This window comes from Centruroides vittatus, unplaced genomic scaffold (assembly GCF_030686945.1).
Source record: "Centruroides vittatus isolate TY-2023 unplaced genomic scaffold, ASM3068694v2 scaffold_1014, whole genome shotgun sequence".
Classification (NCBI taxonomy): domain Eukaryota; kingdom Metazoa; phylum Arthropoda; class Arachnida; order Scorpiones; family Buthidae; genus Centruroides; species Centruroides vittatus.
The window spans coordinates 941,875-967,944 of NW_027122665.1; the positions used below are offsets into that span (position 1 = coordinate 941,875).

Here is a 26,070-nt window from a genome sequence, read left to right on the forward strand (position 1 = left end):
TGTATCAGTAAATTTTTTAAATCCTTTTACTGATTTTGGGTGTGTTTATGTGTGTTTTTTATTCCACACAACCAGTTTTTGAAGCCGTGAAAGTTAAAAAGCTAATAAATATTTTACAAACAATTTTATATAAGTATATAATTAATAAGAAATACTACTACAGCTCATTGTTAGCCATCCTTTAAATCTTTCAAACGATCATAAAATATTGTTCGTATGTTAAAATTATTGAAAGCTTTTGACCTTTGCTCCGTCCGGACTTTAACAACAGCCTTTGCTCTAGTGCTTTCGCTGTAATTAAAGCAAGGCAAAGCCTCTATTGTTATTAAATGTTCCAATAAAACATATATTTTATTTACTAGTAGTTTATATAATTTACCAAACTTTCCAAAGTTATTATTAACAATTCTATTAATTTGTTTTTAGTTATGAATTAGAAATTGTATTTTCATTGACAAACTTTTTACTAAGAATAATTTTGGCTAATGTTTCAAATATAAAAATGTAATTAATTAATATATAATTCTTTACTTTAGTATTTATTATAATCATAGTATATTTAAATATTTTAATGCACCAGTAATTATAAATTGCTTACTGGTGCAAATCTGCATGCCCGATATATGATGTGACTTCACTGACGTAGTATGCTAGCGCTAGATAACAAGCAACGAAAAAATACACCACAAAAATTTTGGGAAATGTTCAAACTTCATATCTCTCTCTACAAGTTATGATGTATTTAAATGCAACCTTTCCAAACCTTAAAACCTATGACCTACTAATTGGAATCATATTGAAAACAATTTCAAGTATGAGGAATTAATCTGGCATTCATTACATTAAAGAATGAGCTATCTTGAAACAATCTGTGTAAGTTTGCAATAAAATTTTTTCTATTTCTAACGTTTTGTCTTCTTTTCGAAATTGTTTATATTGGAACATATTCCAATCAGTTACCATTCTCGCAGAATAAGAAGTTAAATTGTACAGCGGTGACTCATTCATCCCCAGTATGGTTTCTATTTTAGAGATTATAGAGAATGAAGTAATATTTCTAACTTTTTCATTGTATCATTTTAGAATAATCATACTTTTGAAGTTAAGAACCTTAATGGGGTCACGCTGCTCGTCACAAAATTTGCAGTTTTCAAAAATTTTATCTCATTGAAGACTGAGAACATGAATCTGTCTTTGTCCGATACAATTTTAATTGTTAATAAACAACAGAAATAAAGTTAATTGGGAAATGCGGTGATAAAAACTCAACATTTTTTTTGAACCGTCAGTCATCCTTTCATTTCTGGTTGATATAAAAAATCACAGTGGCGAATAACTTTCTATTTCGGTAAATAAAAAATGTGTTTAGCAAAGAAATTTGCAATTGCTATAAAAAAGCCAGGCGACCCCTGCCTTAATATAATATATATTTAAAAAAGAAATTGCCAAATGTCAATGTATTGTTAAATACAGGGTGACAATAATTAACCCGTACAAGTTTTTTGTATCATAAATTTATTAAAGAAATGAAAATTAGCAAAACAACAGCATATAACAGTGACAATACTTTACGTATTAATCGGATATTCAGCCAGTTTTAAAGTGGCCTACTTTTGCTTTGATGCAGAGCCCCAAACGCGTTTTGAAATTCTCAGCGATGGGCCGTGCTCTTCTGGAGACAGTTTGTCTCACTCCCAGCGCAAGGATTGCTTCAGCGACTCCAAACTTTCATGGCGCTTAGAACAGACCCTGGCCTCCAAAATGGACCACACACTGTAGTCCATTGGGTTCAGATTCGGCGAGTACGGTGGCCATTCTGCAGACGAGATGAAATCGGGAAAATGAGCCTTGCACACTCTTGAGTCTTCTTCGCCCTGTGTGTCGGCGTTGAGTCCTGCTGAAACGTCCATTTCGCACTGCCAAAATGCTGCTGAGCCCACAGAAGTACCACAGCCTCGAGAATGTCATGGTGGTACACATCTTGATTGATTTTGGCCCCTTGATCGACGAAAACAAGGGGTGTCTTGCCGCTTGCACAAATTCCACCCCAAACCATGACTGACATTGGATTTTGTGATGTTCGATGACGGCTGAGCGTCCAGGAGCCCCCGCGGACCAGTTCCTGTCGTTTTGATGGTTGTACGGAGAAAAGCTTCTCGTCTGTGAAGAGAATGCACTCCCATTGTCGACCTGCGGCCCGACGCTTGAGTTAACAGGATCTTTGGAGTCTCACGCACTTGTTTTCATCGGTGAGGAGCTGAATCTTTTCGAAATTGTAGGGCTTGAGTACGAGTTCCTTTTTCGCCATTAACCGCACCGATTTGCGATTGATTCTGATCTCACGAGCAATTTTTCTCATGGAGACCCTCGCATGTCAGTCAACTCACTTTGTGATGATCTTGCAGTTCCTAGACGTGTTGACAGTGCGCTTTCTTCCACGTCCGGGACGGTCACCATTGTGGCCAAGCTCCTTGAATCGCCGAACTGCATCTGAGACTGTCATTTTTGGAACACCGAGCAGACGAACAATTTCACATTGATGCTTTCCTTGCCGGAATAGCTCCAAAATTGCACAACATTTGTTCGACACCATTAAAAAAATAAAGAACTAACCCTTATTACATCAAAAGTATATCTACACGGGCAGGAAATCATGGAGAATTAAACAATATTATGTAAATTGGTGACAGTAAAAAAGTTCAGGTGCAGCATTGCTACAAACTTTGTACGGGTTAATTATTGTCACCCTGTAAATTTCACTTTAAACAAACAAAAACTTTTGTTTAAATTACAAATGCTTACGTTCCATTCAATTTACTCAGTCAGGAAACTACAAACTTGAGGAAATATCAAAAATAAAATTCACACTAACTCACAAAGAAACTTCAGTACTTACTCCAACATTCAATTTACTAATCACACAAAGTTTTTCAATCCTATTTAGAGGCCTTTGTCAAGTAGTACAGTTGATCCATCAAACTCAATGAATGCATAATAACAGAAATGTTTAATGGAACAGCTGTACTACCTGACAAAACCCCTAAGTGAAATCCGAAACATTTGTGCATTAAGTAAATTGGGCAACGAAGTAAGTACAGTACCAAGGTTTCCGTGCGAGTTATCAACCGCCGTTCAAACGTTACGAGTTTATATAAAACGCACACCTTAAATAAACTCCGTTTTATTAGTTTAATCATTTGAGAACCAAGGAAGATCTGTCAAATTAGGTGGAAAACGTTTTTGCTTATTAAAACTTATTGCCAGAGTTCTTTAAGATATGAATTTATTTTTAATTTATTCGATCGTATAATGATTTACTTCAATTACAATTACGTCTCCCCGTTCCATTATAAATAACACCATTTTAATAAAAACCTTCGCTAGAAAAGATTTAGTGTAAGATATTTTCTCATATATGGAAGAGTTTCGGCATATATTTTTGGAGCTTAATTCCCTTAAAGCAAGGAAAAAAATCTATAACAAAAGAAAATCTTTGTTAAGATCTCTTCCTTATGAGATAAAAGGTAATAATTAATGATTAAATTTTAAAAAAATAAATTATCTATTCGAAAAAAAATCGAAGTTTCAAATCTAATTACATGTGATTGAATGATCAAATGACAGTTTTATTTTTAAAATAAAACATAGTTATCAAAATTATAATTAGATGAGTGATTAACCATTTATCAGTGTAAAAAGCTTCCTTGATATTGTTCCAAAATTAAGATGAAATTTTTAATTTTGGAACAATATCAAGGAAGTCGAGAAATTTTTTCTCGGGAAATGAATTTTTTAAACAAAATTTCCTCTTCTGTTTATGAAAATCTGCTTAAAAACCTAAAAGTGAATTTCAAATAAGGTACATTTTTTATTATACTATAGTATAATATACCAAAACTTTAAATTTCTTTTCCAATTATATGCATAAAATATTAAAATTGCATAAAAATTCTTGAGAGAATTCATTTGAAGCCATTAATCTTAACTACTCAATAAGAAATAAACAACGAGAAGGAACAAAACTTTTTTTTTCTCCCTTCTTTTAAGCCAAAGAATTGGAAAATTTTAGTTCAAGGTTACATTGCTGCACAGTTTATTGACTTGAAAAGAAAGAGTAAAGATACAGTTTAACTTGCCAAACGTCATTTCCTCGACGAAACAAGAATTTTTCCAATCATAAATCCTCTATTGTCAAACTCCATTCCAAAAGACAGCCCGTAACAATCATAAATCTAACAGGGGTGGCATTCTCCCGCAAAAAAGTAGAATTCCCTCTCCCGCGAGACATTTTTTAATTACTCGATTTATAAAAAAAAGAGAGAAAGTAAAAAAATTGTGGAAGACATCCGATACCGATGTAAACAAGCCATTATTTTTATGTTTGCTCGTCGTTTATCTTCGAGGCAGCCAGAACTTTCGGATCGGACGTTTAAAAAACTCGATTCTAGTAGTAAATCCTCCGGTTCGGAGTAATTAAGGGGGGGTTTCGAAGGTGAAATATGTTCGAATTTCGAGTCAAAAATCGCTCCTGGCTCGGCATCTCGGCGTGTTGCAATATTGATTCACAACTCGGCAATTGAATACGACCTTGAAGTGGGGGGGAGAGAGAGTTAAGATGAAAACGTCGACTTTGAAACCAAATGATAACTTAACTTTTCGTAATTTCGTCACACGTCGATTATATCGAACCTTGTGTGACGTAACGCCTTGGAAATGCGATAAATTAACGTAAACGTCGATAAAAAGGAAGAAAAAAATCGAATGAATTCGCTTAATTTACGGAAAAATTAAATGCGGATCACAGGAAGTAAACAAAAACGCGAGAGGAAACTTCCCGCGCGGTAGAAACTGCATCGAAAAATAGAAACTTACTCTATTAAACGTGTCAAAAAGCATTAAAAGTCGAGATCGATGGTTTCTCTCATATTATTTTGTCAAAAATAAATAAATTTTTTCCGATGACGCACGTAGTGACGATAACCTTTACTTCAGAAAACTAGATTTTGACGACGCCAAGGACGGGGTACAGGTTTCAAAATGGGAGTATCAATAAGTTATTTTGTGAAATCCCCTATGTAAACTTACCGGAATTGATTTCTTTTCCTAATCCTAGCCTACTTGACGTTACTGTATGACTAAATTATAGCCCGCGCTTACATATTTACCACAACACATTCGAATTTAAATGCGTATATTTAATTACTACGCGCTCGGAATTGTTAATTAATCTTGAAGTCACCTGAAGTTTAGAGAGTGGGTGTAATTTTCATCGATTATTAAGCTGGTAACTCGAACCTGGACCCTGCCTAACTCATACGAACTTATAGCTACATAAGTATTTAGCAAAATATTTAAAATAAATAAGTGAATACTGAAATTGCTCGCATGTGATAACTTTTAGACAAATTTCTTAGGTTATAAAACATGAAATTTTATTAAAGTCTCGTGAATAGACGTTTTATAATCTTATATATTAATAAATAACGTGGCTATCAACAGCTTAAATGATTTTAAATAAATAAAAATATAATCATCGTGTCTCGTGGGTGACTAATTCAATCACTGTTTCAATAAATGCCTATTCCAAAACCACGCTAATAAATTATCCATGCATATCTCCATTGATACTTTGTTACAGTAACACAATGCAGTTTTTTATTTCGTTTAAACGGTTATAAATAAAATACAATGCAAAAATTTCGCCCGTTAAGCACGTTGTAACTATTTTAAAACATATTTTTTTAATGTTTAAAAAAGCAGAAACTGTATTTTTTTTCCTCTTCCCATCGATAAAATTAGAAAATTTCCAGTCGAGAAGAAGCCACTTTAAAACTCGTTTTAGGGTCGATATACAACAAAAATTCCCTATAAAAATATTGCATAATATGCCGTCATATTACTTTAACACACGCTAAAATACATAAGCAAAGACTGAAGCGGGTTAATCACTCGGAAACGGCCATACTTAAATTGTAATTGATTAATGAAGAGAAAAATCATAATCGACCTCACCTTGGCAATGTTTACAACTGATATTAGTATCAGTATCTTGACAGTCTAGCATGTTGACTGTTGATCTAGATATTAATCTAGATGCATGACATCACACCAACAACAGGACGGTCAAAACTGAAGATGACCCACTCCCCGTCTCTTCCGTAATTACTCCTGAATCGATCAACATTACTTATTTTTCTTTTCTTTTTTTCTTTTTTAACTTTCTGTCATACCTTTCATTCGGAGGACACGTATCCAAACTGTCATCTCTCTCCGTTAACAATAACTAACTTCACGGTTGGACATCCCCCGGGATGCTGGGAAGATGTCGGAATTTACTATTTCAACCGCATCAATTCTTTATCTTGTATTAGAATTTGACAACTCCAAACCTCTAAGGCAGACTCGTCTAGAAACGTAGACTGACTGGCTTGAGATTCTATCGAAATCCAAGTGCACATACGGTGGGTCGGGAGATTGGACAGAAATAGATGCTGTGCAGTTGTGTTAAGTATTCCTTTTTATTCGGATCAACCTTTCTATTAACTTCAACCACGGGCAATTTTCCTTGCAATTAGAGTATTGTGTGACGTATAATTAATATTAAACGCGGAAAAAGCGTGGCCTCGGTGTAAAGAGAATGGATTAATTCGATGATTTTATACTTTACACGCTTCTAAACACCACTATTTTAATCTGTATGCGAATAAACGTTAAAAATTACGGCTTAGACTTCTATTAAATCGCTAGAAAACTCTAAATAAAATCTTAATCTGCACAGCCATCGAGATGTAAAGATTTTTATCAATTCCACTTAACAAAGCATTTTCAGTATTTCTATTTTTATATAACACTTAATAATAATATTACCTTTAGATAAGAGCGCTCGCGACTATAAATAATAACGAAAAAAAAAGCAAATTATTCAGAGAATAAATTCAAAAGATTGCTACATCGACGAATAACAAAGCAAAATATTATCAAAAATAACATCAATAATTTCCGACTGAAAATGGCTTCCCCCAACTGAATTTTCGATTATTATGTAAATATAAATATACACATTATTTTTCCCCCCTCCAAATTTATAAATATAAATAACGCTATTCTTCTAAGCAAGATAAACAAGTGACAGTAACAACTGAATATATTGGATATCCGCCATGTCAGCAATGTCCCTGGGTCGGAAGATGTTGTAATGTTGGCTGACAAACAGAAGCAGAAAACTTCTCTCCTCTGTTTCTAACATTATCCTTATAATAAATCTTAGTTTAGAAATGAGCTAAATATAAGATTTTTTTCTCCACTTGGAAAATTTAAAGAAACTTTGTTTTTGTTATAATTCGACTGGGCAATAACTCGGTATTCTCTTGGTGTTCTTTATAGTGTTCTAAAAATAACACCAACCGGCGGAAATGCAGTCAAAAACAGCACAGGCCGCTGCTTAAAACATACAGCAGACTTATCTCATATTAACAATAACAACATAAATGAATAATCTGTCAATAGGAAATATTTATGTTCCTATCCCACGCTGCGTGATCGCCATCTTTAACGCTAGATAACACCGTGTTTCCTGCGTTACGTAACACACGCGCGCGCGCGTACACAAACACACACACACAAAAATAAAATAAAACGTTAAAAATTAATTAACACATTATAAAATGTATAAATTTATAATATATTTAACGAGTTACAGCTTTTTAATTACGAAGCGATTGCTTAATGTTTACAGGAAATAGTTAAATGTGTGACACCGCACGTGTTTGATCGCTTCCCGTAACGCGTAGATTTATTATAATATTAGAAAATTTGAAATATTTCGGGTGAAATATGTAAGCTTCTATTTTCAAACTAGGAAATAATGGGTGAAAGGTTTATAAAAATTTTAAAAATTACTAAGGCTCTTCTAGGAATAAATTCTTTCGCAAATCTATATTTAGCAATCGCGGAAATTTAAACAGCCTCTTAAGTATTTCTCGTGTATTCTCTGTTGTATTCGGAGTGACGTGTAAATTCGAAAACCTTCCTACTAAACGTATCGATTTGTAAAATTTCAATGATTTCGTTTAAGATTTTCGGTTGGAGTTCAAAGGTCCGAACTCCAACCGAAAATCTTAAATCAGTATAAGTCAAAATATGTGGGTACGTTAGATAAATGGTTCTATACAGTTCAACGTATCCGTACAAAATTTGGCATGAACGTTCTTCTTGGAATCACCACGCTAACCACCCCTAATGTTTTGAAGTTTCATTATTGTAAATACAAGAGTCAATATGTGTACGTTTTAGTTAATAGGACCCTCTCCCACGCACTCAAAATCCCGAGTACACGCAGCTAGTATCCACTAATTCTATAATATCAATCTCCAATATCGTAAAAATTCAAATTTCTGCCATCTTCTTTATTATGACATCTACTGCTATGTCTTTATCGAATTTATAGTTCGTCCCTTTATGTATCTTTCGCGGAATCGTGTGTGAAATTTAAGAGTATCTCGGGATATTTTCTATTATTATTATTATTATTAATCTTTCTGAATAAGGGATTTATTTATTAATAAATTAATGCGATGCTCCAAATGATAAAAGTACACTGGAAACTTTATTTTTTTTTAACAAATTTGAGTGCCGTATTATTTCTTCTTTGCGTAAAGTCTAGATTTTGATGAAGATATTTCGTATTTTTAGTGTCAAAGCTCGCAAGGATCAAATTGCAGCCCAATAATCGGCAATTTTCCGTCGCATAACGCGCACCCCCTACTAGAGATGTGATCGGAATTTTCGAAATTTGGTTAAACACGTGGGCGAGTTATTTAGAAATTGTGTGATCTTAAATGTAAAAAAAAAAAAAAAAAAATTCAATAAATACGTAAGGCGTGTTGCAGCTCTTAGTGAAAAAAATAATAGTTTTTATACGCGAAACAAATAATAAATGATACATAAAGTGAATTAAAATAAAATGAGAAGCGATCTTAAACTGCTGTTATTTGCTGTCTTGAGATTAAAATGTGAATAAACCAGAGTACCCATTCGAATATTTAATTAAATTATTTGCGAATATTTCGTTATTCGCTAAACTTTCCTTTTATTTTGTCGTTTTTAAAGTAAATTCTTCAACTGTGTCCTACTAATTTCTTATTCACATTTCCTGAGCTATAATTTTTCTAATTATTATTAACATCGCCTGTTTTTTTTTTTTCGGAATAATTCTACATATTGTAATAAAACTTTAAATATTCAGATTATTTTTACATTTTAAACATAAATGAGATAAATTGAACGGAAAATACGTAATGAACCCTGAAGAATTTCTGACAGGCAACGGAATATTTTAGTTACACACGTCTGACAACGTTAATAGCGCGCCACGCGACGAATTCTGAGAGAGATTGGATTGATGGGATGAGGCAAATCAACACGTGGGCGATCTGCCAAAGGGGGTGCCTCGCGGGAGGACTTTTTATGGGGAAGTGGCATCTATTTAGGTGTCAGAAAACCCGGAAAACTGCACGCAGCCAGCCCGTAGGTGAGGCGCGAACCGGCGACCTACTACCAGTGTTTGGCGGTTTTATCCACGCGGTCACAGGTGGAGAAAAAAAATATAGTCAAACAAAATTGACCGACAGTCAGGAATAATAATTTACCATTAATATAAATCAATATAATATAAAACGGTTTATGTCTCTTGTAACGTAATTATATTCTTGAAACTGATCTCTAGAGGATCGAATCATTGTAAATTTAATCAAACCCCCTAAAAAACACTGACAATGAAACGAATAACAAAGTGACAGAAAATTTATTTTATTTTAATTAAAATAACTGATACGTTTGAAACGAGATAGTGATGATAATTGTAATTATGTCTTTAAATGATAATTTATATTAATTATTTTGGCTATTTTAATTAATTAAAAATAAACTGTTAATACTTTTGTAAACAGTAATAAAAAATCATAGAAAATATAAACGAAACGAGTTAATTAACAAATAATTTTCCAATCTTATAATATAATCGAGATGGATTGATAACAATAACGATTATTATTATGATTATAATGATAATAGTAAGTGCAGAGCCCAATTCAACTTTATAAATTTATTTAGTAAAATTCGTACTCAGATAAATGATTATGGCTTCGTTTCTATAGAATTGAATTCTTACTAGATTTTACTCTAAAAATTAATATTAACTTTTTCAATGTTATTTTAATTTTCTGTAACTTGCATACAAAAAAAAATCCAGCAACCAGTTGTGTAACTTTCCCAGCTGTTACGATATTTTATCTAAAAGAATAGTTTGAGAAAGTAAAAAAAAAAAACTTTTACATTATTAATCGTAATAAATAAAATTGCGTGTGGCGCCATCTGTTACGAGATCTTGTTATAAAAACCTTTTTATACTATAAATTATTATAAAATGGTTAAAAAAAAAAGAGCTTAATTTCGACGGTAGAGAGACGAATTTTACAAAATATTGCAAATGCTAATAACGAGTAAGCCCGACTTCTCTGGAGATACACGTGACACCCCTGTAACTCCCCACCCTCTCGACCTTTAACCACCAAAATTTAACAGCATCGATGCCCCATATATACAAGTTACCGTGAAAAATTTCGTTCTTTAACCTTTCTCCCATCCCGAGATATTAAATGAAACAGAACCCAACACAATGCTGGGCTGCAATTTTTAATTGCAGTCTTAATTTATTTCATTTAAAATATGCGCTAAAAAAATATATGGTAATGGTATTACCATATATTTTTTCTCTTGGTAATTATTTATTATTCGTTCGAATTTTCACACATTTCTGCTTTTAAAAGATTAATGAACCGAAATAAAATCCGTTAAAGAGAGAGCCGTGTAACAAACAAGAGTTCACTGCCCCATTTACTATCCTAAATTGTAGACCCGGAAGTCGAGCGAGATGACAGGTGACGTCATAAGACGGGTGATAGTGTAACCGCAATTGCTGAATTGCACTTGCCGAAAATGTCATATAAAATAACAGTATTAAGAAAAATTTTAAAAATAAAATAAAAAGCGACGTCTCCATTTTTTTTTCTCTCTCGTTGCAAACTTATTTTCTATTATTTTAATAATATTTAAAAAACTGTCCGACATGCGACCTGCTTAAAACGGAAAATATTCGTTTCCGGTTTACACAGGTTATATTATCTACGTGTAACACGCGATTTTAAACAGATTTTGGTGGATTAATAAAATGAGAAAGCGAGATTATTAATAAATAAATAAAAATAATAAAGAAAGATTTTTCAGTGTTCAATTTGTGTCAAAAAATAAAAAAAAAATAATAAATGAATGAGTGCACAGGTGTTATTAGGGAATGAGAGCAGGAAATTTATTCTCTGTTCTGAAGATACTAAAGATGTTGTGTGGTATCCAGGCACCGTTCCAAGTTTATTGTAAATTTCTAGGATTAGGTATTTTGAATAGAGCTACTGCTGAACAATTGGGGGAAAAAAAACTCTTTTTTTCCCAATTGTTCAGCAGTAGCTCTATTTTTTAACCCATATTTTCTTCCAAATTTTAAAAAGTCATAAACATATAGGTGGGGAAAAAATCAAAATTACTTATTGTGAAATGCCCGGCAGCAATTTTTACTCGTATTTTAATTTAAATAAATAATAAACATTCTTAACAGTTAAATCACGCCAATCATCTGTCTAATTCCGTCTAGGAGTAAAAATTTCGAATTGAAATCACGTGACTTCCGGTCAGTTCGCGTATACAGTTGAACGGGAAAATCGAGACCACATATGGGAAAATGTGGTCTCGATTTTCACCTGTATAACTCCGTTCTCGCGATTGACGAAGAACGGACGGACAGACGAATTTCAAGTGGGAACGTACGGACTGCAATTCGAATTGCAGACCCATACTTCCCACCGTCGTCCATCTGTCCGTCCTTCGTTAATCTCGAGTTTTCAGATGAATTTATCACCCCGTTCGTTGTTTAGTTGTATTATCATATGAAATTTTTTGCGGCCGAAATTGCAACAATTCTAAAAAAATAATACCCATAAACTCGGCATCTAAGCGGATATTTTGACGTTGCCAATGGGAAAAAAAATTCTGCAATGTCGGATGGAAGTGTTGCCGCTTAAGAAAGGAACGGATTGCACGGTTAAACGAACTGTAATAACCTGGAATGGTGTCAATAAACAAACATAAATTAATATTTTTCTACTCAGAAACTCGAAAAAAAAAATGATATCAAAGGCGAATTTTCGAGTTTCTCAGTACATTTACATGATCTAAATCGGAGAAACACGTTAATTTTCACATATTTAAAAATAAAAGAAAGGCAAGAGGAAAATGTAAACGGGTTCATTTCGAAATGTGTTAATTGAAGAAGAGGTTTAATTTGAGAATTTGGCAGTCACAACTTCTATACAGAATACTTTCAATCTACACTATTTTCGAGTTTCAAGTACTACTGACACAATCAGATGAGTTATTTTTACTTAAATGTAATGATACTGTAATGGAATAAGCGGATAAAATAAGTGAATAGTAGTGTATTCTACCTCTACGCTGCAGTAACGAACCAGAAAACAGTAAAATACTGTACTTATTAAGAAAAAAAAAATCGCCTTCGCTTGTTGTATTTTCTAAATTCCCTACTACCAAGCAGTAAAATTTAAAACAAAAAGAAAAAATGATATTTAATTGAAATCATTTTAGAAACATCCGATACTACATTAATTAATTTTCTTATAAACTAGAAAATTGCAATGCAGTTTTGTTAAGTTTTTTAAAAATATCTAAAAAGTGTAAACTAGATATTTAATGGCTGTTTTCTATTTTTAGATCGATGCGTCAGACCGGGAGGACACGAGTACCGAGCAATTTTCACCCTATCTCTCTCCCCCTTTTCTTCACCAATTTCTTAATGGTACCCGCCATTATTTATCAAAATCGTATCAAATTTTGGGATGAAATAAATGAAATTCCAATTTCCTACCCAACAGAGATCGCATCACCGTTCCGAATAATCAGGTAGAAACAATTAGGCAGGCATCAACGATCGAACTTAGTTTATTCATCGTAAACTCGACGTACTGAGCAAGCTTCTGTGACGAAATGTTACCATAAAGGGGGCCTAAAATACGTTAAATTGGCAATATATATTGTAAAATATTCGAATTATAGTGAAATAATTCGAAATTCCGCATAGGAAACTACGCTAGTCTCCGGTTTTTTAGGGAAAAGAACAGAAAAACTGGGAACGGAACCAGTAAAAGTGTGAAGTTTCTAGTAAAGCGAGTGTTGATTTTTATATTATAGTATAATAATTATTATTATTACTTGACAATGTAGATGAATAGGGAATAATATACAAGAGGAGTCTCCAGTCTGACGGTCGCCTGACCTGCCAAATGCCAAGCATCAGACTACCTCGAAGACAGATAGCGAACTAACTTCTGGATATCGTCCCGAACCCTATAATTAGGGTGTCTTGTTGTCACCAGACGTCCTTGAGACACTTTGCTCCTTCCCTCCCCCGCTTGACCTTGTTATCCCGTCTGACGAATAATCGATAATACCAACGGTTTATAAAATCGAAATTTTTATTAATAAAATTTATAATATATGCGTGGCTCTACACACCAGCGAACACAATTAATATAAGGCCTAAAGCCTAATTTAATAGGTCTTATATTAATTAATTAAATATTTTCTTTGACTTTTGAAGATTAAAAGTGATGATGGTTCCTGGATAGGCAATAAATAATTTTTAAAATAAACTTTTTAGAGTTGTTTTATTTTTTTTACTTTTTTAATTTCAAAATTATGAATGTTTTTGGAACTGTATATTTGTCTACATTTAAAAAAAAGGGGGCAAAAATACTATTTAGAGAGATTCAAGAATATCTTATGCCTGCAGCATCCATCAATTGATATTTATATACCGTAGGCGCTCTAGAAAGACTTAAGTATCTTTGATATTCTCGAATTTTATGGGAAATTAATTGCAATTTACTAAAACTTCGTAAGCAAATTATTAAATAATCTAATGATGATGATCCCTTCTACTATACGTTTAATCTGCACTGTACCCACTGTCCCCATTTCCAAATTCTTTACATTTTATTGTTTATATATTTTTTTAAAACTATTTATATTTCTCTGTAAGACTATCTGCTTTAATTAAGTATCCAAAAAAGCTATCCTTAAAAAATAAAAGGTACTCATGTAGCAATTTATCTTTCTTTGCTGTCAAAAATTGTAATTGGCAGTCGAGACAGAGTAAACTGTTAACCGATCTGTTACCTTGGAATAGAATTGGGATGACATATTGTGATATATTACTGAATTTACTTGTTATATTCTCATATAAATTATAAGAAGAAACTATTATGATTTAATTAATATATATTAATAATTCTGAATGGGATGATTTGACTGAAGAGTTGATACTACTGCGGCCAAAACTGGATTAATGTACTTTCGTCTGGAAATTTTAAATTAAGAGAGAATAATCATTAAATAATATAAATTATTTTGCATCATTTTACTACTGTTACTTTAACCTTTCAGTAAATTTTTCTTAATTTAAAAAGTTACCGATATATATATATATATGAATGATTTGAAACAAGCTTGCTTGTAATGGTAGGAGCATAAAAGTTTCCATATAGTATAATTCTGTTTTATATGTAATCTCTCCAGGTCCAGGTATAGCCTAACAATAAGGGCTAACAAGCAAGAGATATTAAAACTATAAATAATACTTTTCAGGAAGCTGTTTGTAAACTGAACTAAAAATTGCCAAAAAGTTGTTTTATACAAGTAAATTTTATGTGCCGCAGAAGTCAATTTCCAAATACGTAAGGATTGATGTGTACTCAATGCCGTAGATCTTTATTCTGATAACAGTTTCTGTAACCTGATGTAGAACTCGTTTGAATCCTACATCAAGGATACAGAAACTGGTATGCTATTGAATCAAAAAGATATAACTGCAATATCTTTCATTTTGAAATATTTAAATGCATCCATATTATTATCAATAAGATCGTTGGCATCCGTAAAGGAAAGGTCACACAGACCTTGTGGATAGAAATAAGCCGATTCTAAACAAGTCCACTTTCAGTTTCTGGAGAATAAAATCCAAGGACACAATAAACAGAAATGAGCCAAAACAACCCCCTATATCCTCAAATGTCTGTCAGTTCTCCATCAACATGCTACCTTTTTTATTTGAATCAATATAAGTTGACTTTAAAGCAATTAAAAATCTTACAAATTCCATAATGTCTTAACATTTAAAATTAACATAATACCATAACATTTAACAGCTCTCTCTATTAAATGGATTGAATATCTCAAAGAAAATCTATAAAAATAAGTATTAATCTGTTCTTTTTGTTGAGAACTTTCAATAAGCCTCCAAACATAGTTAATTATTAATGGTTCTATCCTGCTCCTATGAAATAGAAAATATACTTAACAATTTAAAGGAGTAGGATTATATGACTTTTGATTTTATTTAAAAGCAACCTATTGTAAATTTTTACAGGAAAAAACAATAAAGTTATATCTGTGCCATTTGTCATTAATACTTACTCATGTTTTTTAGTATAATAACAATACATACTTTCCATTACAAAAGGAACTCGAGCTTCCTAGAGTACTTGATTAGAGATTTTTAAAAGAAAAAGATTTGTCGACGAACCAATAAATTTGAATGTCTCGGCTATTACTCCATATAAGCAAGGTGTCTTTCAGTTTTTGCTTTTTAATACCTAACAATATTTCAAATATAGTAAATAATGCAATGTCATGAAGACATCACTAGTTATTAGAAAAAAAGTATGTCAATAAAACAATGTATGTTATAATGATAAGTAAGTCAAAATAATTTTTCCACTCTATCCTCTTCAATTCTTGATTTGTATGAAATGTATCCGTCTCTTTCGCTTGTGATACATTTATAGTTATCCTTTGACTGTCAACATAATTTTTTCAGAATATCCCTTTATGATTATCAGTTCAATTTAGTTTCTTAAAATCTCACAAAATATATAAATTTTCAATCTTCTTGTTAACTGTAACTTTGTACCCTCTTTTTTATGGTTTTTTATTTTAGCTGATTGAGACACTGAACCGTATCCTTTTGATGGAAGAGCTCTTTGCCTTGTGTTTCTTTATGAAAATCTATTGAATGCTGGCTTTCCCACAAATCACTGTTACTTCTGGGTTTAATTCCAAGAATTTTGGCAGCAGTGCCATTTATACTTTCACTAAAATGTGGTGCAGTGTGCACTTAATTTACCATGCATTATGTTGTTTGTTCCATATCTAAGCTTCTTATGAATTTATCAAAAATAGCATGACTTAAGGGTCTGTTCCAGTTATACTTTTTTACTGTCTGAAGTTATTTGCTTTTCTAAGAGGTAATTTAATGTTTGTGCTATGTATTACAACAATTAGAGTTTGGTTCGAAAGTATCAAAGGCTTGAAAAACAAGACAAAATTTATAAAATAATTTAAACATTACATACAAACTTTTATAAACTGTTCATGCATTTAATTTCAAACTTTATTTTCCACAAATTATCTACTCATTTCTAAATATATTTTAAGATAATTCTATATTAAAAACAAGACATTAATTGAAAATAAATTTCTCTCTTAATTAAATTCTATTGAATTCAATAAACATTACTGAACATAATTACAATTTATCAACAATATTTAATTCAATCTGTTAATGAACTAATTAAATATTGTTTCTTCTATTTAAAACAAATTTTTTCTCTGATCTATAAACTTGTATATAATAATGTAATGTAACTTACATATAAAATTATTTTCCGAGACCTGAAAATAATAAGAATTATTAATCCCAATTTCAAATCTTGCCCATTCCTAACAAAATAAACAATACTGTGTTCTCTCTCATCAATTTAATGAGTAGGATATTAATGTAAAGGCACAAAATAATACATGTTACATTTTAATTTGAAAAAATTTTCTGAATTTAGATTCCTGAATAAATGCAAAAAGTAAATCAAATATTTACTTCCTACAAATATTTTTTAACATAAAGAATCATCTGCTTAGTTTTTTTTTTACATTCAAGTCAATAATTTTTGCATTTGTAAAACAATTTTATCATTACAGTTTGCATCAGCATAATGCTACTATAATTTATATTTATTAATAAAATAAAACTGTAGCAGCCATAAAAATTACTTCACCTGCAACAGACAGTAAAAAAAGTATTCATCAGACGTGTATAGTACAGAGAAGAAACCAAAAAGAATAAACCCAAAAAATTCCATTTATTACATGTAATGCTACATTGAAAGTGTTATCACAACCTTACCAATACTGTTAGAAGAACTTGCCACACACAGTTATAGAAGGGGGGGGGAAAGGATTTACAACATAAATAGTCCTGAAAAACATATCATGTACAGTTATTTCTTGTCAGATAAGATCCCAATATCCCAATACTTCATAGGGTCATCTTGAGCCTTAATAACAGCTTTGCAGCACTCCTGCATAGTACAAAGAAGGAAGTTTCTTCAACTACTGTATTTACTCACGTATAAGATGATCTCATATATAGGACAAAATATGACTTTAAAGATCAAAATAAAAATGAGATATATTAAAACAATTCTAATATTTATTTTGTGATTAAAATTCGTTTTTAATCACAAATAAAATATTATCAAATGCATGTAAATACACACATTGTCCCGCAAAAATTACTAGCATTTTAAATTTTAAGGAAAAATCTTGTAAGATTTTTCCTTAAAATTTGTAAAATCGATAAGATAATTTATTAATTAAAAGCTGGACAATTGGGAATCTTTTTTGCCAATTCTTAACAGTCTAATCCACTCTTCATTGATTACACTTCAGAGTTTCTCTGAATTCTGATTTCCGAATAATCATGTTTTCACATGGGAATGGATTAAAATTTATATTGGACTCCTGTGTGATTTTGTAATTTCGTTTGTTTGTTTCTTTTGTTTTCGGTTGAGCTTGATAATGGAATATCAAGCTCAACCGTTTTCTTGTAATTTGAATTGGACTGGATTCGATTTGAATGTTCCATTGCACACGTTGGTGTATTTAGTACAACGATATACTGAGGAAGACCCAGAATGGGTTGAAAACGTTTGAAGATTTATGAACGTGATTAACTGGAGTAATTAAGGGTGTGTTGGATGAATTAAATAGATATATATATGCAAACACAGAAATTCCATTATTATAAAGCATAATATATAACAACTTTATAACAGATTTTCTACATGTGTTTGAATTGAAGTGAAAAATACTGCACAAAGTCAAATTGATTAGCTTCTTAAATTAATAATTCAAATACATTACAATGTTAGAAATGTTTCCAAATTCCAACTGTTTTACATTAACTAATATCTAATGAAAAGTTCAATATTGCATTTAATTTTTCATTTCATTAAATCCACTTTTATTAAATACTTAATGCCAGACATGTTTAATAAATAATCTTTTAAAATATTAAATATTTTAAAATATTTTGCTACAGAACAAATAATTTTATTTTTTTTCCTTTAAAAAGAAACTGAAAAATAATAATCTGTACAGAATAATTAATTAAACATTGTTAGTTTATCTTATATGTTGTTCTTTTTATAAAACCTTTAATGTTTATTTTTGACTTTCTAATTCATTCTCTTTAAGATAGATGATATTAGATGTTACGTTCCAACATAGTTAAAAAGTTATAATAGATTTATTGAATATTTGTACAGTAAGTCCTTGACTTATGCAGCTAATTTGTTCCAAAGGTTTCCACATGAGTTGAAAAATTGCATAAGTCAAATGAACTTCCATTACTTCATGAATCATTTGTCAAATGCTTAAATATGATGTATTTTTAACTTATGTGTTTATTTAAAAGGTTAATTAGTGTTTCTGCTTATGAAAAGAAAACACTGAGACTTTTTATTTTATCAAAGTTTTTGTCTTGTTATATGTATGTTCAAAACAAAATTTAAATGATGACATTGCTAGTTCTAAGTAAAGGATTTACTGTACTATAAATTTGTTATTATTTAAATAAATGAGTAGATCATATATGTTAAATATGCAAAAAAGAAATAATTAATATTATATCAGAATGAGAAAATTTGTCATAAATTTAATTATATTGATATATTGTATAGATCAACTAAAAGTTTTTTCATTCATAGAAATATCCATGTTGTATGGTTAGTAGAATTTATCATTTTAGATGATAGAAAACAAATTTTCTTTTCCAAAGAGCAACAAAATGCAATATTGCATTATTCAAATAGCTATGAATTCAAATGTAGATTAATTATTAACATTCTAACTGATATTTCATTGTGGGATGTTAACAATGTTACTTCATATCATAAAGTAATGATTAAAGACAAAATGCCTTTTTAATCCACAAAGAAGCTACTATACTAGTATCTTTGTGCACTAATTCTAACAATTATTAGAAGAAATTACTTTGATTATTTGATATTCTGACAAATTTTTTACATTGATAAATAATTTATAACTAACTATATCTGGCATTTTAGAATATAGCAGTGAAACTAAAAATTAAATGTAATAGTTTTAATTAAATTTGTTTACTGCAAAAACGTTCTAGTATTGTAAAAAGCACAATGCTTTTCGAACAACCTTAAGTGTATATTTATAGAACCAAAATTTGCTGTAAAATGTTTGAAATACCTCCGAAAAAATAGTAATACTACTGTAAATACACGGGAAAATAGGAATTAAAAACGAATATGAAAACAGATACCAGTAAGCAATATATTGTTAATAAAGAGTATACGAAGAACAAAAAAGCACTGATGAGGGACCAAGACTCATAAAACTGGTCCGAAATGCATTTGATGAAGAACCAATAAAAAAGGTTTAAGCCTGTTTAGCTGTAAGTTAGTTTACCGAATGTTTTCGGATTAAAGAGACAACCACCTATTAAATGTAATAGATTAATGATAAATCATGATAAAAACTATAATTTTGAATTGTTTGAGATACACTAAAACTGTGAATTAATGCTGTGAAGTTAAATTCATTTTCTTGGTAAACCAAACCCTATTTATATAATTTTTTCAAGTAAAGTGAGAAAAATATACAAGTGAAACTACTTCTGAATTGCATTCAAAGTGTAAAGTAATGCATGGTACAAATTAACACTGTATAACTGAATTTGTATGTGTAATTTTTAACAAAGAAGTTTCAATTTATTATGTGTAGGCCTACATTACATTTGAACAGCATATAAAAGGAAACATAAAATGATGTAAAATTAACTCATGTACTTTTAAAAAAATTGATAAAGTTTAGCTTGCTTCTTGTTTTTTTTTTTGATGGACTTGTCCCATACTAATACAATATGTGACATTAGTTGTCTCCTTCTGTCATGTGAAATCAGAAAGTCATTTTAAAAGATCAGTTCACACTGACAGCAAACAGTAAAAACAAATGAGAAACCTGAAAGCAATTTTTATTTGCTTAGTGAAATTGGTTCATACTAAAACAATGTGGAAAGCAAAATCTTCAATGTGTTGGTCTGGTGGAGTGATTTGCTAAATGGAAAAATTCATTGAAAATAGTGTCACATGTTATGTATTATTTGCTTTGCTTTTTACATTTGCTATAACTATGGATTAACCTGAAGTGAATATATAATTTGCTTTTTCACTTTTTTAATAACCACTTTAAGCTTTTCCATTTTAAAGAATATAACTAAGTGAGAAAAGTGCTGTAGGTACCTAAAAATATGACATACTATATAAGTGTAAAATCATATAAATAAAAAAATTGAAATGCTTTATAATGGAGAAAGTACTGTGCAGAAATATTTAACACATAATTGCAAAAAATGAACAACAGAAACATATAAACATGATTTGACTAGTACAGTCAAATCATGTTTAGTGAAGATTAGTGAATAAATTCCTACAATATTTGATTTAGTAGTTTTCTTTGTAGTTTCTTTCTTCCATTCTGCTTAACCCATAAATGGCTATGTATATACAATTACTTATATGTAATACTTGATTATAATCAATTTATTTTCAGAGAAAAAGTTTGAAGGTAATATGAAATCTGGAAATATGCTAATTCAAAATATACACTGCATAAAGCTTTTATATTGTTTATATGAGGAGAAAGTTTAAGATTATTTGATTATTAGATTCTAACTGAATAATGAATTGCATGTGAAAATGGATGCTTATGTAAAAATTAAGCCAGATCATTATGTATAAACATGTATGCAATATAAATTTAGTGTAGGAAAAATGAAATAAAATGCATTTTGATATAAGAGCATGATGTACAGTAAAATGTAGACAGACCACCTTATGTAAAGAAAACAATTTACTTTAAATAATGTATTGTATGTTCAAACTAAACTTAATGTCATAAAATCCAGCTTTAAACTGTAAAAAAAAAAAAAAAAAGAAAGAGAAGACAGAGAGAGAGAGAAATTAATTAAAATAATAAACTTTAAAATGTGAGTACATTTGACCCCCTTTTTAAACTCTTCCTGTCTCATTGACACTGAGGGACAATTTTACTTATTTAAAGTTTCTTCAAATATATACTAAATAAGAGAATTAAACAGATTTCTGCCTTGTACTTTACTTTTAAATAAAAAGGTAAAAGTACTCAAACATTCACAATTATAAGCCCCCTTATATTTAATTTTAAAATTTAATACTAAATTTTATGCATAATAAATGTGTTTTCTGATATCATTATTTATTTGAATCTTGTCATTAATGGATGTAAAATAATTATATTCTATAATTAAGGAAAATGTACAATTGTTAACAATAGATTAAAATTTGTGAAAATTTATTTTAATGATTTTTTTGTTAAAAATATATAATTCAGATATTTATAAAATTTATGTAGAAATTTATATAATTTGTTTATCTGAAAATTATGTATTTATGTTAAATTATACAATATGCATTATGTTTATTTGATACGCTTACCATAGTAATGATGAATTAAAACTATATTATTTATCTTTTCATAATAAAATTTCTTTTCCTTTACTTTTAATATTAAGGTAAACTTACTGAAATACAATATACTTATAAAGAATGATGAAATTTCCATAAATTTAACATTTTTAAAATTTGATAAAACATTACTTATAATCATTTATGTTATGTTTGCTTAATAAGAATATCTGACTGAAAAAATAAAAAATGCTTATCATATTATACTTGTACATGTTTTCATTCAAAAGTGATGATTAAAACATTATAGAAATCAAAAACCTTATCTCAGCTAAATATGTTTTATAGTATTTTTTTCTTTCAGTCAATTATTGACAACCTATCACATTAATAGCAATTATTCTTGAAATTAATCATCCTATCCTTGTATATGAAACTGAGTATTATTAAATATATTTGAATATGATTAAATTTGATCATTGATATTTTTATACAATATACAGTATGTTATTTGCAAGTCATTCAATAAATGAGTAAAAAATATCAAGAGTTATTTATGTTTTTTCCAAGAAACTGACAACAACAGTACTTGTCTCTCACAAACAACCTTAATAATAAGAAAGTAATAGCTACTTGGGAGATTGTTAGTAGTTTAGTTACCTAAAAGTCATTCTACAGTAATTGTTTCAATGCTTAAGTTATGGATATAGTTTTAATAGATTGAATATATAACTTTAATGATTCTACCCATACAAATTTATAAAAGTCAATAGACACAAAAACTAATTCAACTTTTTTGTGATATTTTAACATTCTCAATTTTATTTTTAAATGAAACATCAATGAAATGAAAAATTTACAGATCTAATAACTGTCATTTAAAGACCAAAAAAATTTCATTTTTACTTATTTATTGACATAATTTTCTTCATTTTGATTTATTGACTTTTTAGTTCTGCATGACGATTCAATTTTCCATATTTGTTATATTGTTTCAGTTCTTTATTAAAATTCTTTTATTAAAAATACTTTTCAAATTATTGTAATATAAATGACTATCCCTTTAAATTAAATCTTCCATTAGATTGTTTGGATGAATAGTATAACATGAAAATTTTTAATTTAAAAAAATATTTTTTTCTCCCATTACTTAGAAATCAAATAAGCTTTTGTATAATAAAGATTAAATTTCAAATTGAAAATCATAATTTACAATCATAGATAATGTTATACTGAATAATATCTGATAAGGCATGTGTTTTTGTTTTGTCAAAATGAAAGTGAAATAGATATCTCATTGTTCAAAATGCAACTCACAAATATAATAGAGAAGAGTATCTTCAGCTGACAAATTCATTTTTGAAAAATTCTAATTGTAGTTCAAATCATTTGTTATTAATATTTAATAAATGTTATATTTCATCATAATGTTCAATACAAACAAAATATCTATTCTTCATTTAATTTAATATCAAAGTGATCATATATTATTTAATATAATTTTTGTTGAAATTATGAGATATTTGCAATCTTTATTTTCAGTTTTAATAAAACTATCACAATACAAGTTCTTGTAAAACCTGTAGAAAAGGTACATAGCCAAACCAAAAATTCAATAAATAAAACTATAAATACTTAGGTGTATTATTTCTTTTACATGTAATAAAACAATTGCTTTCAGAGTTTAATCTCAATGTTTGTCTTGAACTAATACAAACTGATGAAAAAATTCTTCAGTTCTAGACGGATAATAAAGTATTACTATTGATTTGAACATTTAATTAATGATGTGTTTAATCTACAAACTATTGTAATGTTTTTTTCTTGTAAAATCTCTTCATATAAATATTGGTTTATTCACTGAAATCTTAAGGTTTCTTTAAATTAATTATGTTATTGAGTGAAGAACTGCAAAATTTTAAAACATTTTTTGATACTATGTTCATTGTTAATTCAGTTGTGTGTAAAAAACTAAACAATAAAAAGTAATAAAATAATCTGAACTCACCAATTAATCTTATGTTCTTTAAATATATCATCATAATTATTCATTATTGAAATCTGTATTATATTTTGAATGTAATATTTTTCCAGTGTTCCTAATGGAAAATAGATTAATGAATTAATGAATGAAGAATTAGAAACTACCCTAAATATTTATTTTATTAATTACTGGATATTTCTCTAATTACCTATTTATTATAAACTTATATTTTAGAATGTAAAATAATTAGTATTATTACAAATATACATATTAGAACATTTATTTTTTGAAATCCACATTCACAATTTTAGATTCACACGCAGTCAAACTTAGTGTAATGAGTACAGTTATAACGAGTTCACTTATTGAGAGCAAATCGTCATTTTGTCTTCACTTAAGACATATTTTCAAGCAAATATTCAGTTATAATATTTTTACATCATAGATAAAACCATTATCGCCTGAATCAAAACTATGTTAAAAGTATTTTATGATCTCTTTTATGACTCACTTTTACTTTTATCCTTCAGTATTCAGTATTTTCCACAATAAGTATATCATTTAATAAAAGAAAGTACCTCTCAATTCATGAAAAATATCAAGGTTTATCCAAAAAATAGAGCATGGATTAAAAAAATATAGAAATGTGCAGAAAATTGGACTTGTCATCTTCAATGAAATCAACTCTGTGGAAGAATGAGTATGTTTATTTAAACGTTTGAGAACAGGATCACAGATATTGAAAAATTTATAATGTACAAGCAATTATTTATTGTGACATTATCACAATGCCGGGCTGCAATTTTTAATCATATTTTAAATTTATTTAACTTAAATACTGTATATGCTCTCCACCTCAAATTAGTAGTGGCTTGCCCCTGTACTGTATATCATACTTTTCCTCTAACAATAGAGTCATGCTGGTCGTCTATTAATTGCTTTCAGGGAAAAAGTTTTGAATTGAAATAACTTAACTTCTGGTTTGCATTGGAAGTTTGTATATAATTAATCAGGGCCTCTTGCCTCTAAGGTTTCCATATATGGTCTCACCTCTCATCTTTCTAACTCTATTCTCGAGATTAACAAAGGACGGACAGATGGTTGACAGTCGGAATTTACAGGTCTACAATTTTTCAAATTGCAGCCCAATTATTATAGATGTCAATAAAGCATCAGTGTGATGGTTTCAAGTTCAAAGAAGTACAAGATTTTCAACTGATGAACTAACATTAAAACCTCAAACAGAAAAGTTTGCAAAGAAGTTGACATCAAAACTTTGCAACAATGGATAGCATGATCATTCTAAAAACAAATATAATATCATATATGGAAAAATAGCACATTGAAAAGTCATATAAATCACATATTTTTTTAAGAAAAATAAAAAATATTTCAAAATTACAGCAAACCAGTTAAAAAAACATCACTTTCATTTATTACTTTATATACAGGTAGTCATTACAATATATGATAACTACTCTCCAAGTAACAAACAAAATCATACTTCCTCTTAAATAAATAAATTCAACTTGTGGATAATTTGAAGTGCTAAATGCTTTTATATATGCAAAATAAGTTTGGATACATTTGAATGTTATAATTTACAGTTGTAATGGTTAAACATTTGATACTCTAAAAATTTTAAATGTAAAAGTAGTCTATTCTGTTTTTAATGTTCGTTCAATCCTGACGGTAACCTAAATTTAAACCAAAATATTTCAGTATTTAAATACAACTTTGTGTTATTGGTTATTTGTTATAATGTTTTGTAAAATGCAATGTTTGAAAGTTCCTTAAAAATAAAGTTTTATATAAAACATTTATGGTGTAAGTTTAATTCTTGTTCTAGTATATTAACATTTCTCTAAAAATTTTACTTAAGTTTATTGTTTTGTATTTTATGTAGCAGAACACACAATATTTCAGTTAGAAAAAACAACATAAAATGAAGACTGATGAGAGGGCATAGATCCCAAAATGTATATTAAGCAATGGCTTGGAAAATAAACTTCCATTTTTCAACCATTGTTTTTGTATTATATTTTCAACCATTGATTATTGTCTTTTTAAGTGAAAATAAAGTCCACAGAG

At 29.4% G+C, this 26,070-nt stretch overlaps 1 protein-coding gene across 7 annotated transcripts in view; it reads right to left on the reverse strand.

Annotated features, from left to right (window-relative positions):
* LOC136986145 (myocardin-related transcription factor B-like) overlaps positions 1-26,070 on the reverse strand; it is a 103,576-nt gene that overhangs the window by 54,058 nt on the left and 23,448 nt on the right. For 3 of the 7 annotated variants that reach the window (XM_067283620.1, XM_067283622.1, XM_067283621.1), the window contains one exon: positions 24,004-24,094. The exons of 2 other annotated variants lie outside the window; for them this stretch is intronic. In XM_067283620.1, the coding sequence (XP_067139721.1) occupies positions 24,004-24,037 (34 nt within the window). In that variant the 5' untranslated portion in view covers positions 24,038-24,094. Of the gene's footprint in view, positions 1-6,012; positions 6,761-24,003; positions 24,095-26,070 lie in introns of those variants that run through there. 2 more of the 7 variants (XM_067283624.1, XM_067283619.1) reach the window with 1 other exon arrangement.